Source organism: Eriocheir sinensis, chromosome 24 (assembly GCF_024679095.1).
Source record: "Eriocheir sinensis breed Jianghai 21 chromosome 24, ASM2467909v1, whole genome shotgun sequence".
Taxonomy (NCBI): Eukaryota; Metazoa; Arthropoda; class Malacostraca; order Decapoda; family Varunidae; genus Eriocheir; species Eriocheir sinensis.
Genome location: NC_066532.1, coordinates 11337432 through 11354170, shown reverse-complemented (window position 1 = coordinate 11354170; position 16739 = coordinate 11337432). Strand labels below are relative to the sequence as shown.

At 43.3% G+C, this 16739-nt stretch overlaps 1 protein-coding gene across 1 annotated transcript in view; it reads left to right on the top strand.

The window, feature by feature from the left end:
* The window catches only part of LOC127002838 (kinesin-like protein KIF14), a 192157-nt gene that overhangs the window by 16288 nt on the left and 159130 nt on the right, over positions 1-16739 (top strand). The window contains 2 exon segments of the mRNA XM_050869057.1: positions 5310-5519; positions 13181-13355. Coding sequence (XP_050725014.1) covers positions 5310-5519; positions 13181-13355 — 385 coding nt within the window.

The window sequence follows — 16739 nt, the reverse complement described above, 5'->3', positions numbered from 1 at the left end:
AGAGAGATGTGCCACCTCCGCTGCTGTCTATTGGCTCACACCACCTCCATGTTGTCCAGTCCACCAAACTACTCGGCATCACTGTGGATAACCAACTCAACTGGAAGCTCCACATCTCCAACACCATCAGAGCAGCCTCCTACAAGCTGTACATGCTTCGTAGACTCAGGACGGTGGGGGCACCGGCTGCTGAGCTGTGCAGTATTTACACATCTTTCATACTGCCAAACCTCATGTATGCCTCCCTGGTGTGGTCATCGTCCCTTACCCTCACCCAGCAACGGCAGATTGAGGGGGTTCAAAAGAGGGCATTCAGGGTCATTTTAGGCCCTGACTACCATGTCTACGACAATGCCCTGACCACCCTGAGTTTCCCGAGGCTCTCTGACAGGCACCAGGACGCCCTCAGAAAATTCAGCATCTCCCTGCTTCACCATCCTCGCCACCGCCGCCACCTGCCACCTGACGCCCCTAACCCCCCCACCCGCTTCACCAGACACCACAACATACTCACCCCCTTCAGAGCGCCGCGAACTGACCGTTACAAACGAAGCGCAGTACCATCGATAGTGAAGATTATAAACAATGGCCAGCAGTGATAGTCAAACCCAAAGGGCCGCGGTGCAGATTAACACCTAACCGCCACCCTCTAAGTGCTCCCTTAACACCACCCTCCCTTTCCCTTTTGTCTCTATTTTTAGCTCTCCTAAACCACCTCCAACCCTCCCCTCCCCCCTCTAGTGTAGCCTATTTAGTATTATAGTTTATTGTATTTTTAATTTGTATATTTTCAGCCTAACGGCTGCCATACATTAATAATCCTATTATTATTATTATTATTATTACACACACACAAGCCAGACTCATTAGGAACCATTGCAGATGTTTCTGACAAACAGAAACGACATCACCATTTCTTGAGTGTGTTAGAACGTATTTGGTGAGTGGCTCACATGAACCAAACCTAGCTCTTGGCAAGAAGAGAGCAGTTGTCTTTAACACTGCTCTCTTCTTGCCATTGGGTATGTTTGGTTTGTATGAACCACTCACCAAATAAGTTCTAACACACTCTAGAAAATGGCGAAGCCATTTTAGTTTGTGAGAAACATCTGCAATGGTTCATGATGAGTCTGGTGTATGCGTGCATATGTGCGTGTGTGTGTCTTTGTTGTTATTCGATCCACGTGGTTATGTGGTTGAGTCTAGATGGGTGGGTTGGCCGCACACGCGTAGTGGTGACAATGAGAACTGGCACGGAGGAACCACAGACTCGCCACATCCACAACTGTTTTTTCCTTCCATTTCACTGCAGCAACAAGTCCATAACTTGGGTAATGGCAGCACAAGCCGAGACAGCCCTTACTTTAGCAGACAACGCCATGTTGACATAGGGCAAGTGCTTCGTTTATGTTGTGGATGTGGATACGGGCAACCGACCTTGGCCGTGTGTGATGCACGCCAGGAAAAGTTGGAGTTGCTGGTTGCCCAAGCTGGCACCAACGCGGTGGGAAGAATAGGGCCCAGTGTGACATCAGCTTACGGACAACTGACAACTCGCTCCCGGATAGGCGTACGGGCGTTGCCAGTAGCCACAACGGTTAGAGGAAAACGGCCAGTGTAACACTGCCTTAACCCTTTCATTGCTAAACGCTTGCAGCAGGCGTTAGGCGTATTTCCTGGTGGCGCTAAACGCCCGCTGCGACCTCCACCCGCACTCAAATATCCTGCGTATGAGAGTGTTCCAACACTAATTCTCACAACACAGGATTGCCAATTGAGTGGATTCTTCACTAAATTTGGTGGAAAATCATATCAGCCCAGCGGGGCAAATCTATGGACGAGTAACTGGTGGATGTTCTTGTCCAATCTAGCGGCATTTTTGCATAGCTTCACCTATCACTGACTGATTCTTTGACCACATAGTTGTAAATATTGTGGTTGGCAATGCTCCCTTGCCAGAATCTGAAGAAAAGATGTCCGCAGTTCCCTCAATATGGCTGATCATCATGCACACACTGACGTAAATGTTAACATTCAACACTCCCTGAACGTGCATGTATGTTCGCAAGAGAGGCATACATAACCGACTCCTATAGATCTGGACCTCCTCTTTCCAATGGTGTTTTTGTTTTTTAGCAGAGGTTAAAAGAGACCTCCAATTGGGCTGCCCGACTGTGCCTGAGGGGATAGTCGCGTCCACACTGCGCGCAAGGAAAGGGTTAATGAGCCACACACACGGTGAGGCATGAGGCCGCGCTGGAGGGATTTTCATACACAGACCGACGGCCGTCCGGCCGCCTCATAAGGCCAGGCCGGACGAAATACACACACACACACACACACACACACACACGGACTGAAGGCCTTTAGCCCCGCCCACTTTGAGATGACCGGACGAGCCAGGCCGGGTTGTGTGTGCCCGCCATAAGGCAGCGAGGCCGCTGAAAGGGTGAGCGCCGGCGATGTCATCGGACTCCCAGCGAATCACAATCGTGTTTTCAGAGCTCAGCCAATCGTAGGGCTTCATCTGTGGCTTTAAAACGTTCTCTCTTCCTGTTTTCTTCCTTTTTCCAAGGTATGTACAGTAATACCTCGTTTATCGCGGGGGTTAGGTTCTAGAACCCCCCGCAATAGGCAAAAATCTGCGAAGTAGCGACCTTATATTTATTTTATTATTTATATAATTTTTATATATTTTATATATATTATTTATATAAGCACGCATATCTTTGTGAATCTCGCCTCAGCCCGTGTGAACAAGGTCACCCAACCACTAGTTTCTCGAGAGATTCAAAGTCGGCTACATTTCACGGGAAACTCATCGAAATTCTAGTCAGAAACTCAGTCACCAACATGTCGGTTACTCGTGTGGTCGGTAAGTTGTGGTCACCAGAAGAAGAGCAGATCAGCTGTTCGGTTCAGTAGCTCTCCACGTGTTTATTCCAGTACCGCAAAGAGTTCCACGAAACTAGATAAGCTTGGAGTAATCATTTTGAGCAAGTTTAGGACTTTAGTCTTGTTCAAGTGTAGTCATTGCCTCATCCTGTCTGGGTCCTCACTGCCAAGTTCTCGAGCATTTAACGGTAGCAAGCTGTAACACACTCTCCCTTTGTCTCTGAGCTAACCACTCACGAACCAACAAATGCTACGGTCGCTGAGCCAATCAGCGCCCAGGATGCAGAACACAGTGCTCTGGTTGGTCGCCTCCCATCCATCAGCCAATAGTGTGCCGTGTACGATCACACGTGGGCAAACTAGCTCAAGCAGAAGCGGCCGTAGCTGCGTTTTACATATGTGTGAGTCTTTGTCTACTCGTCTGCAGTGCGCTACGTATTTTATTTCAATTTAATATTATTTGAATATGCTCTTATTAATACTTTCTTAATTTTTTATATTGTTTACTATTTTTTTAGGCTAGAAAATGCTTCTTTTACTGCAAAATAAGTAAAATAATAAATATATTAAAATACCTCTATACCTCAAAATTCCGCGATATTGCAAAAAAATCCGCGATACGAAACTAAATATTTACAATTTTAAAATCCGCGATACAGAGAGACCGTGATAAGTGAACCGCGACACAACGAGACGGTGATAAGTAAACCGCGATACAACGAGACCGTGATAAGTGAACCGCGATACAATGAGACCGTGATAAGTGAACCGCGATACAACGAGACCGTGATAAGTGAACCGCGATACAACGAGACCGTGATAAGTGAACCGCGATACAACGAGACGGTGATAAGTGAACCGCGATACAATGAGACGGTGATAAGTGAACCGCGATACAATGAGACCGTGATAAGTGAACCGCGATACAATGAGACCGTGATAAGTGAACCGCGATACAATGAGACCGTGATAAGTGAACCGCGATACAACGAGACCGTGATAAGTGAACCGCGATACAACGAGACGGTGATAAGTGAACCGCGATACAATGAGACCGTGATAAGTGAACCGCGATACAATGAGACCGTGATAAGTGAACCGCGATACAATGAGACTGTGATAAGTGAACCGCGATACAATGAGACCGTGATAAGTGAACCGCGATACAATGAGACTGTGATAAGTGAACCGCGATACAATGAGACCGTGATAAGTGAACCGCGATACAATGAGACCGTGATAAGTGAACCGCGATATGGCGAGGGACTACTGTATTTTGAGATAACAAGGGAGTAGAGGAGGAAAAAAAGTGAGATCCAGGGGGCAGCATGAACCAGTTATAATGGCGGCACTATAAACAGTTGCCTGCGCCATGACGGGCTCGGGGCCGACCATCAGGCCGAGATGGATAGTCTACTGGCACCATAGTCCACATGAAAAAAAAAAAAAAAAAAAAAAAAAAAAAACCGGTTCGGTACAGATAAGTGCTTTTTCAGTGTTTTCAATACCTCGAGTTTCACGATCCTCGAGTTTAGCGCTATACCTTCGGAACGAAGCAAGCGCGAAACTCGAGAGGGTACTGTATTGGCCATGGACACAATTTGGTAACCTTTTTCACGCCACGCTAACCCTCTACTCTTCCTTACTCGCATCACACAACTAATGACTGATGTAACTTCTGTTAGTTGCTGTGATGGTGGTGGCGACGGCAGTGAAGATTAGGAAGCCCCTTCATCACCTCCATGAGGCCTCTTTTTTATTTCTCTTGCTGGTGGAAATAAAAAAGGTAGCAGGAGCATGCTTATGAAGATCCTCCTCCTCCTTGCTAGTGGGCTTGACATGGGAACCACATAATGAGCCAGCGTGGGCATCAAACCGAATGGTGCCTTGTCACACCTGATGGAAGAATTGGTTCCTCATATTCTTCACAATCTTCCTCCCCTGGCTCATATTTCTCACCAGATGAAACATCTAAGTCATCGGAGAGATTATCTTCATCCATTAGTGTATCCACTTCCTCTGCAGTGGATATAATGTGGCGTAAAGAGCATCATAACTCACCAATGTCAGACATCAGGCTAAGTTTGGCACTCTTTGTTTCACACCACTTAAGTCATGTGAGAGTCAAAGGCAAATTGCCAATTAGTGCATAGTGTGCCAAATTGATTAAATTCATTCATACCGCAAAATCAGTTCAATTTGAAAAATATCTTGCGAGGTATGAGGAAAAGAATGCCAACGTCTGAGAGACGTCCATGATCCCTCATGCAAAAGAGAAGTGGCTCTATGGGTTAAAAGAGGAGTGCCTTTAGGAGAGTAAGGCAGAAACATTAAAGTATGTATGAAGCTTTCCACAATGACTAGAGAGAGTATGTTGCATATATATCTTATTTTGATGTATTTTCATTTTTCAGTATCATCAATGGATCAGGAACTAAAAGGGTTCAAAAGGAAAATGACTACCATAAGACAGAATCCAGCCAGGTCAAGCTAGGGGCACAGAGGTCCAGGAGCACAAGAGACCTAGCCGAGAGGAAGGAAGACGACACAAAGGAGAGAGACAGCACAGGCAGAATCTTGACTTCAAATTATCTCAATGTTCCCACTCCAAGGAGGATGTCAGGGTGAGCCATGACTGCAGTTTTTTAACTTAATATCAGGTTGTAGGTTTTCCATGTGCTGTTTTCACCTATCAAGGTTTAGATATGTAAACCTCTAAAAATCACATTATTTTTTTATTGAAGGAATAATTTTGTTTAACTTGTATGTACTGGTAGTCCTGTTATTTGCTGTATCAGTAACATGACTTGGCAAGTCAAAATACAGTAAAAGTCCAATGATTCAAACACGGATAATCTGAAATTCCTGATAGTCCGAATTCCTAAAGCGTCTGACAAACATAAATGAAAAATAAGAAAATAAATGGACGAGGTGCCAAATGCGCCAAGCAACGGGGTTAACCCTTTTGTTGCTAAACGCTTGCAGCGAGCACTAGCGTAGCTTGCCAGTGGTGCTAAATGCTTGCTGCGAGCTCCAGTCGCACTCAAATTTCCCGCATATGAGAGTGTTCCAACACTATTTCTCACCCCACAACATTGCCAATTCAGTGGGTTTTCCACAAGATTTGGTGGAAAATCATATCAGCCTAGAGTGGAAAAGCACGGAAAATCTACGGACGAGCAACTGGTGGATGTTGTTGACCAATATAGTGACATTTTTGCATAGCTTCACCTATCACATGACTGATATTTTGACCAAATAGTTGTAAATTTTGCAGTTGGCATTACTGCCCTACCAGCACCCCATCATCAAGAGATCTACTCAGTAGTTTGCCTTACAGCTGACTGTCTCGCACGCATAAATGTACGTTTTCACAGGCAACACCCCCTGAACGTGCCTGTACGTTCGCAGGAGAGGCTTACATTACTGAATCTTATAGATCTTGGCCTCCTCTTTCCAATGGTGTTTTTGTTTTGTAGCTGTGATGAATAGCTTTTGAGATGCAGCGGTTAAAAGAAATCCCCTTCCCTTGCTGGGGTGCCCGAGCGCGCCTGGGGGGATAGTCTCGTTGCGAGCACTTAGCAAGGAAAGGGTTAAGAAACAGAAAACTCAATAGATATATATTTAATCTAGGTGTTGACAGTCAAATATTCGCCTGATTTTTGGACTGTATGCGGCAGTGCCTTATATTCCTGGAAATTTTGCTCCCAAGGCTTCTTTTGCTGCTAATCCTGAGCTCATGCTCAGGGACGACAAGTAAAAGTGATAAAGAAAGTGACATGTACAGTAGGTTGAATGAATTTTGCGTGGCACAGTAAGGGAGTCCTTGATTTGCACGATAGATGCGTTCCAGAAGGGACCGTGCAAAGTAAATTTCATGCAATGTAAGGATGATCACCCCCAGTACTGGAGTAAACTGTACATACACTGTGTTAAAGGATGGGAGTTGTTGGAAATAAAACAAACAATTACTCGTATTGAATAAACATTATTTTATTAATGCTCATGCTCTGTAGTTTTTAATGTTTTTATTAATACAATAAGTACTTGATTTTCTTGAAATCGTGTTATTTTAAGGAATCTGTGTAATATGAGGAAAAAACCCAATTTTTTAACACCGTGCTATTTTGAATTTGTGCAATCTAAAGTCGTGCAAATCAAGGACTCCCTGTAATTAAGTAAAAATATTATACAGTGGTGCACCAAGTTTTGTGGTGTCAAGATTCGTGGTTACCAGGTTTCATGGTACCTCCCAAATATTCCCTGTCTTAAGTTTAGAGCTCGTAAGCATAAAGTTTAGTGGTCGTGTGGTTTGATTTTTTTCTACCACAATGCCAGTACTGAATGTTTGTTTATTCAATGCCGAGTGTGTGAGTGTTGTCGTTTTGTACTTTTCTTGCTGTTTCTGCTTGATTTTGCCAGTGGGGGCAGTGATTGGCCAAGTAGGCCAGCTGGTAGTGGGAACAGTGATGAAAGGTGTAAACCAGAGAACTTGGGTTTTCCGGGGAAACAAAGCTGGAGTTGCTACTGAAAGGGGCTTAAGAAGTGCAACTGTGATGATGAGGTGAAATAGACACAGGTGCTCATAATGCTGACATCCAGCGGCTGTACGATGCACAGATCTACCTGCCACCAGCTTCATCACTGCACCACAGGCTTTTGTTACCCTTGAAATGTCAGGTGTATTTTGTGAAAATAGGAAGTTGATACCATTATTTCTTTGTTTACAAACAATTTGGTCACATGTGTTTTAAAAGCATGATTTTGGAACAACTTTTTCCACTTGTTTTGGTATTTTTAGCATTTTCTTGGCTTTTTCTGCCCTGCTGAAAGCTTGAAATCAATGGGTTGCCATTCAAAGAAGATGCTTGTGCTGCGAGAAGTGACAAAGAAGACGAGGGAGAAGAGAAGAGCATTGAACACGAGTCAAATGAGGTGCACCGTAAATAAACACAAGTTAAAGTTGCGTCATGCGCATTCCACAGTGCCCCTCCATGTGTTATTGCGTTTATTCTGCATTTTCAGCGCTTACTTCTGTTAACTTCTCTTTTGTTTTGACTGACTGTCTAACTGGTGTGTCGACGTGGAGGGGTGGTGGTGGTGAGTCGACGTGGGTGGCATCGTTTATAAATTAACCAAAGTATGAGGTGTGCTATGTGCGTTCCACAGTGTCCTTCCACATATTGTTGTGTTTATTCTACATTTTCATCGCTTGTTTCTGTTTTGTCTCTTTTTCTTTTGTCTGACTGAGTGGAACTTTGGTTTGTGTGCTGAATTTGATAGTTCCTTCATTCCTTGCCTCCACATTGCGTACTGTGGGCTCAACTTGTGCACTTTGATTTTGTGGGTTATATTTTTAGGGTCCTTGCCCAGTAGGTGTTTTGTGTGATGTGAAGATGAGTAGTAGGCGAATACATTTATATATATTTATGTAACTGGGGAGCAACCTTTTTTTTAATACGTGTTTTGTTAAAAATTATGCCATAGTGACATTTTACCCGATCTTTGACATGACCCTGTATTGACATGGCGTCGTCTGCTAAAATAAGGGCTGTTGCAGCTTGTGCTGCCATTACTCAAGTTATAGACTTGTTGCTGCAGTTAAATGGAAGGAAGAAGCTGTTGTGGGTGTGGCGTGTCTGTGGTTCCTCCGTGCCAGTTCTCATTGTCACCACTGAGCGTGCGCGGCCAACCCACTCATCTAGACCCCGACCACATAAGCACATGGATCGAGTAACAACACAAAGACTCTAGGAAATGGCTTTGCCATTTCCTAGAGTGTGTTAGAACTTATTTGGTGTGTGGTTTATACAAACCAAACATACCCAGTGGCAAGAAGAGGGCAGTGTTAAAGACGACTGTTCTCTTCTTGCCAAGAGCTAGGTTTGGTTCATGTGAGCCACTCACTAAGTACAGTACTGTCTCCAAGTTTGTGATAAATAGGTCGACGTTGCGGGTCGCAAACGTTGAAATCGCAAACTATGACCCATTATTCTTATGGGGAAAATTGAAAACCGTTGACATCTCATCTGAAATGCTGGGCCGAAAGCTGGTGAGAGAGAGCTGGAGCCCCCGCGCCCACGCAGCCTAGCGCGTTCCATGGAAGAGCCAGAGACACGCCGGTCCGAGCTCTCCGCACAAGTGGCGAGAGGGCTCGACCGCTGCCGTGAAATACGAGCCGCAGCACACTGGGCCGTTGGCCCCACACCGCATGAGCGTGTCCTGCCTGCGACCGGCACTGTGTGAACCCTGCAGTGGATCCCTGCCGCTGCCCCGCTGCGCCGGCTTCAGCGTGTATGGCGGAGGGGGCCCGGGAGCGAAAGGAGAGCGCCACGCCGGGGCTTTGAGAGCCCAAACGACGTGGGAGTAGAAGTGTGGGTGGGACCAAGGATGAGAGACATATAAAGGATAGCTCGCTAAGCATTTGTTTTTCCCACAATGCACTGCGCTCGTGACGTCACTGGAGACCCATGTGTGTGGCCACGGTGCCACTGGATTGAAGTTTCAGAGAACATCGCACTTCATAATATGTGTAAATCCTTGAATAAAACCAAGATTCAAATAAGACTTACTGGCGAGGGTCTCCAGCGTGCATCATCGCCATGACGTCATAGAACGTGAGACGTCATGGCTGAGTTGATGACGTTTCACTGAACTGGCCACGGCCACACGTGTGGGCCTCCAGTGACATCATGGCTGAGTTGATGACATTTCACTAAACTATCCTTAGTTGGGTTGGACTGCGGGGGTAAGGTGAACAATGGCAGTGGGCGGCAGAATAGTGTTGTGGTGGTGACGCCGCAGTGCGCCCTGACGTCACGATCCCCTCTGCCCAATTAACCCCTTAACCCCGGGCATATTTCAGCAGTCTTTGTGCTGCAACCTGGAATATTTGGGCAAAAGTTGCCCTTGGGAAAATATTCGCCAAAAAAGAAAAACTACTTAACCTAAATCACTAAACCAAACGGCATATGAAAGTATACATTCCTTGGACTTTAAGATGGCGGTCTTGTATATATGTATGTATGTATGTATATGTATGTATACATACATATATACATACATATTTGGTATCAAAAGAAAGCAAACTAAATGTATTAATCATAAATGGGAAGAAATAGGGTTGAATACTAAATAAAATAAAAAATAACATGTATAATAAGGTGCTTAATATAGGTTGATTTATGTAGTGAAATGATTATGTAAAAATAGTAACTTTTTATATAGATGTCTGAAAATGATTTTATTACAAGATAGTCAACATATTGAAGTGTTCATATATGAATTTTTATGCAGATATATGAATTTTTGTGGCGTCAGGAAGGTTTTTCATCGCGGCGCGTGAAATGAGTCAGATTCGGCGAATTTTCATCGCAACTTCTGTTCAAGCTCGGTCAAAAACTACTGAAGCTAGGAAGGTGTGCTTGGTGGCAAATGAAAGCTCTGTTAATACAGATTAGTAATCAGAAAAAAAATTGGAAAGCACTAAATAAATAAAAAAGTTATAAGCAAAAAACTAGGATGTGTCCAAATCGCGGCAAAAGGGCCGAAAAACATGCTATTTTGTGATGGCTTGACGACAAAGTTGGAATCGAGCTATCAAAAAATCCTTTGAGCTGGTCAAACTACATTGCCAAGAGGGGCTACATGCCAAATTACAGCCTTCTAGATGCAATAGCAATGCCACACTAGACAAAAATGGTAAAGTGTCTGGAGTTCGTCAAAATCACTCAAAAGGGTTTACGTTTCGAGCTCTAGCGACGAAACTACTGGGAGTAGAGAAATGTTATGCATCATATTATAAAGCACACTGGTAGGGCTAAATAAATAAGTTTTTTGAAATTCTCAAAAAACGAGTGGGTTTCAGGGTTGGGAACTCAAAAATAGTTTTTTTTCAGTCGTTTTTTGCAAATTTATTTGATTTTTTACCCTTTCAAGTCGGGTTTTGAGCCCGGTTGCTTATTTCAAAATATAGCCCTTTCATTTTGTCGTCGATTGGTACCAAAAACATTTCTGTAGCCCCAGAAATAAGGGAGTTATGGCGATTCGCACCAAAGCGGTTGATTTTCTAAAATTCGCGGCTTAATGACAGGGCTGGGGCAAGTTTCCGGTCCATAGTGTAGGGATCACTGACATATCCAAATAATTTTTCATATTAACTCAAATCTTATATAAATTCATGTATTTGCAAAACTGGAGTAATCCTTACATCCACAATATAATTATCCTTATGAGGCTATAGTTCTACTCCCACGCTGGGGCAAGTTTCCGGTCCATAGTGTAGGGTTCACTGACATATCCAAATAATTTTTCATATTAACTCAAATCTTGTATAAATTCATGTATTTGCAAAACTGGAGTAATCTTTACATCCACAATATAATTATAATTCATAATATAGATTCATATACCTATTGCAAGATCTATTAATATGCCAAAACATGATATTTCATATTTTACAAATAAAATGAGAAACCCATATATAAGCAATTAAAAATGCACATATCCAAATCATGATTCATAGTGTACAATTCAAATTTTATATGAATTCATGTGTATGCAAAACTAGAACAATCCATACATCCACAATTTAATTCTAATAATTCATAATTTACAGTTTAGAGTAGATTAATAAGACTCACAAATCCAAATCGGCGTAAATGTAAAGGCAACCAACACCACATTTTAAATTCAGTTTAACACCGTACCCTAAACATTTCATTCAATTTTTGTTTCATTATAACTACTTATTTGAAGAAAAAAAATTTTGACATTATTATTTTCTTAAATCATTAACAAAATAAAAAGTCAATAGTAAAGCAATTTGGCAGACCAGCAAATCATAAGCCACAGACCAGCACCGGTCCGAGGACCATAGGTTGGGAACCACTGCTATAGACAACACCTAAAAAAAAAAAAAAAAAAAAAAAAAAAAGTGCATGTAACAGGTTTTGCTGCCTTTTAACCCTCTGAGTACTGCGCTATGGCGAGAAAACTAGTACACCCCATACCGCACTATGTGCAAAAAAAATTTTTTTCTTTCAAAACACTCGAATCTATCCCAAAACCATAAAAAATGTTGTCATTCCCCTTTCCGTAGCTTAGAAGTGTACCCCCTTCATCTCACCCACAGCCCCGCCCCACCCGTCCAGCCCCGCTCAGCCGAGAGCGAGTTCATGCGGCTGTGCCCGCCACTCCGTTTCAGCGCGGTTTTGTAGTTCCACACTTTTTACACTCAGTGCATCATGGAACAATTATATTTCGAGAAATAAGACCGGTTTTGAAAATTATAAAATGACGATACGGTATCGTCACCCGTATGGGAAGCAACATTTTGTTTTTGGCAGAGGGTGGTAAGCTGTCCTGAACTTTTCCTTTGTTTTCACTATGTGGCGTATCCCATAGGATCACGAGAACCTGGGAGAGGCTAGCCCAACTCTCTAGCTATCACGTGATACCCGGCTGGTCTTCGGGGAACCAAAACTTTTCGCGAAATAAGACCGAGTGTAAGGGTAACTCAGTGACGATGTGGTATCGTCACCCGTACTGGCGGTAACATCCAGTGGTGACGATACCGTATCGTCATCGGTACTCAGAGGGTTAACTTGATGTTTTTTTTTTTTTTTTTTTTTACGTCTTGGCCTAATGCGCCAGTAGGCTTCTTCCCGGTGGATCCTGATTGTCGGTCCAAGGCTTCTTCCTGGTGGGTCCTGATGGTCGGCCCAGCCCGTTCTGGCGCAGGCGAGTGTTTATAGTGGCGCCATCTTGCATTGGCTCATGCTGCCCTCCCGGAGCTCATCTTTAATCCTAGAATCTAGAGTCCGGGTTGATAGGTGGTCTTCTGGACAGCATTTGGGTAGTTTTAAGCCACTCGGCGGCAGCTGAAAAATCCCAGCTTGGTGGGAACTCGCGTCCTCCTGAACGCGGGGCCGTCTCGCTATCTGTTCAGCCACCGCCTCCCCGAAACCCTTAATTGGCATCGCTCAGCATCAACGACAGTCATGACTATAAGCACTTTGTGTTTAGGTGACAGTGATGTTTTATCAAATATAGCTCATTGTACATAGCTGTATTTTTCCTTGAGTAGGACAGTTATTTGTATTTTTATTGCTCAAATTTCACACATATGGTGTAGTTACTACACCATATGTGTGAAATTTGAGCAATAAAAATCAAATCAAATCAAACCTCTCTGTTTACTACACTGTAGTAAACAGAGAGGTTTGATTTCTGTAAGACATGAATGTAATGTTAATTTCTTTAATGTTTCATGATTTGATTCCAGAGCTAACTTGAGAGGATCTTTTGACTCCAAGTCATCTACACCATCCAGGTCATCTACAGGCAGGGCCTCCCTACCTTCCAAATGCTCCCTCGGTCCTGCCACTCCAACAACCACCTCTTCTAGGCGGTCCGGGGCATCAAAGGTCCGTGTATCAGGCCATGGTCAGCTGACTAAGGTGAGTGACTATCAGGAACATTCTAATCTTTCTTCATCCACCTTCTTCATCCATATTGGTTCTTACACCCAGCTTAATATCCATGAGCTAGGTATCCATGCCATCAGCACACTTCAGTGAGTTGATCTCCATATCTAAGTGGCAACAGCAATTGAGATCATCTGTATAGATATTATATACAGTAAACCCTTGATATAACGGACCTGCTTATAATGGATTTTTGATAAAACCGACAAGGTCAGACGGTCAGGAATCCACAGGACCGACCGAGAATAGTTTTTGAACCACATGCCTCCGGTAACTACAATAGCTTCTGCTGGCCACCTCGCCCTCCTCCCTTTATCTGCTGCCCCATCCTTCGGTTACCGTAGTCTTTTTCAGTCCACCTGATGTAATATTTTCCTCTTTGTGGTCTCCATTCAAATGAAGAACGTATTTGTACCACAAGAAAGTCTTATTCATCAATCCAGGACAGAAAATAATGGAAAATGGCCAAGTGTTTGTGAGTGTCAGTACTGACACAAATTAAGGGGGTCGAGGGGGGCTAAGCCCTCAGTTGGGTAGGTTAGGTTGAGTTATGTTTGGTTAGTAAATTTACTCGGCATGTGGTGTGGGGCGAGGTAATTCGCAGCATGGGACAGGACATGGAGGCGGCGTTTGTGATCCAATTCGCGGGCTGGTGTTGCAAGAAATACTTCTTTGCAGAAATAAGTCACTGCAGTCTGTCACGCATGAGCACTGTGGGAATACACGGCAGGAAAACATTGATTTACCTGGTTTTGTTCTAGTTTGTCCACTTGTGATCTTTGTGAGCAGTGAGTGAAATGTAGAAACTGTAAGCAAGTTGAACATCTCTCTGCGAGTTATTTTGCGGCTGCAGCTGCGGGCTGCGGCGGGTGTAACACAGGCATTAAGAAGTCAATCATTTAATGATTTGTGACAGAAACAGTTAACAGATTATTTCATAACACCCTGAAAGCTACCTAAAAAAAAAAAGGTTTGTCTGCTAGTGTGAGATTGGCATACTTGTAAAATTTTACCCATACCCATAACAATACCCCCCCCACCCCACCCACAGGACCCCACTGCCAACCTGGCAGCCTCAGTGCTTCGCACTCCATCTCCAACTGTGCTATATGGCTATACAGACAACGTGCAGACAACATACACTATATCAAAAATATATACGCCTACATTTATTGGTTCGTCTGTATTATTAAAAAAAAAAAAAAAAAAAATTTCGCCGCTTATAATGGACTTTTGGCATTAACGGACTAAGGGCCTCCCTAATTTGTCATTATATCGAGGGTTTGCTGTAGTAGGATCTCGATTTTGGTGGTGTGGGCACGGTGTCTTAGAGGATGTAGGTTGAAGTCCCGCCTGCCACTACAAGCTGGCAATATTCTGTCATTGCCGAATGGCAAAATCCTTGAGAAGATTATTATAGACAGTCTTGTCAATTTTCTAGAGGAAAGTAATATTATTTTTGGCAACCGGTATGGTATCCGAAATAAGCGTTCTTGCTTAATGAATTTATTATACCTCTTCCAAGGTACATATATGAAAACTGGGATAATCACATCCCAAGCGATGTCATATACCTGGACTTCCATGAAGCCTTTGACAAAGTGCCACATGAGTGACATTTAAAAACTACAGTCAACGGGTATAAGAAGCAGCCTGACTGTGTGGATAAGAAATTGGCTCACCAATATAAAGCAGTGGGTACAGTAAACCCTCGATATAACGGACCCGCTTTTAACGGATTTCGGATATAACGGACAAGGTCAGACGGTCAGAAATTCACGGGGACCGACCGAGAATGGTTTTTGAACCACTCACTCCCGGTAACTATAATAGTCCGAGAGCTAGCTACGGGTGATTTTACCCCAACGAGCCCAGAAGATATAATGCTCTAACTTGGTTAAGTTTATCACCGACAATTGAAAAAGGTTTGTCAGCTGCTTCAACTCGGGTGGGTGTTGCCCCCAGGGGGTGCCAAAATACCCCTTTTTGAGGTTGATTTTACTTTTCAAACTATACACTTCAAACTTTGTATATAAAACTATGTATTTATTCTTAATAATATGGCGATATAACTCACAGAATATTTAAGGGGGATGAAGGGGTCAGCTGCCCTTAAAAAGACCCTAAAAGTGTTGGATTTTACCCCAAAAGCTACACGAATCATATTCACTCAGTATAATGATAAAATGCAGTAGATATGAATCTACTAATAACTGACACTATTTCTCGGTGGTAAAAGGGGGTCAGCTGCCCTCCAAATTTAGTCTGATTTTGGCCCTTGGGGTAAAAATGTCTTACCCCAAGAGCTACACGTACCAAAATGCAGTAGCACAGAGTTAATCTGTCCAAATTGATAATGAGACTAAAACTGACAACATTATCAGGTGGTAAGATGTGATCAGCTGACCTCCAAATTTTGCCCATTTTGACCCCGTGAGGTAAAAAAAGACAACTATGAGTTATCTTACCACCTGATAATGTTGTCAGTTTTAGTCTCATTATCAATTTGGACAGATTAACTCTGTGCTACTGCATTTTGGTACGTGTAGCTCTTGGGGTAAGACATTTTTACCCCAAGGGCCAAAATCAGACTAAATTTGGAGGCAGCTGACCCCTTTTACCACCGAAATAGTGTCAGTTATTAGTAGATTCATATCTACTGCATTTTATCATTATACTGAGTGAATATGATTCGTGTAGCTTTTGGGGTAAAATCCAACACTTTTAGGGTCTTTTTAAGGGCAGCTGACCCCTTCATCCCCCTTAAATATTCTGTGAGTTATATCGCCATATTATTAAGAATAAATACATAGTTTTATATACAAAGTTTGAAGTGTATAGTTTGAAAAGTAAAATCAACCTCAAAAAGGGGTATTTTGGCACCCCCTGGGGGCAACACCCACCCGAGTTGAAGCAGCTGACAAACCTTTTTCAATTGTCGGTGATAAACTTAACCAAGTTAGAGCATTATATCTTCTGGGCTCGTTGGGGTAAAATCACCCGTAGCTAGCTCTCGGACTATAATAGCTTCTGCTGGCCACCTCGCTCTCCTCCATTTATCTGTTGTCCCATCCTTTGGTTTCTGTAGTCTTTTTTAACCCACCTGATGAAATATTTTCCTCCTCGTGGTTTCCATTCAAATGCATCAATCCAGGACGTAAATGTAATGGAAAACTGCCAAGTGTTTGTTACTCTCAGTACTGACACAGCTTTTGGGGGTCAAGGGGGCTAAGCCTCCCAATTAGGTAGGTTAGGTTAAGTTACATTTGGTTAATTTAAATTTATTCGACACTCGGTGTGGGGTGCGGAATTACGCAGCGTGGGACAGATACATTGCGGCGACGTGCGTGGTCCAAT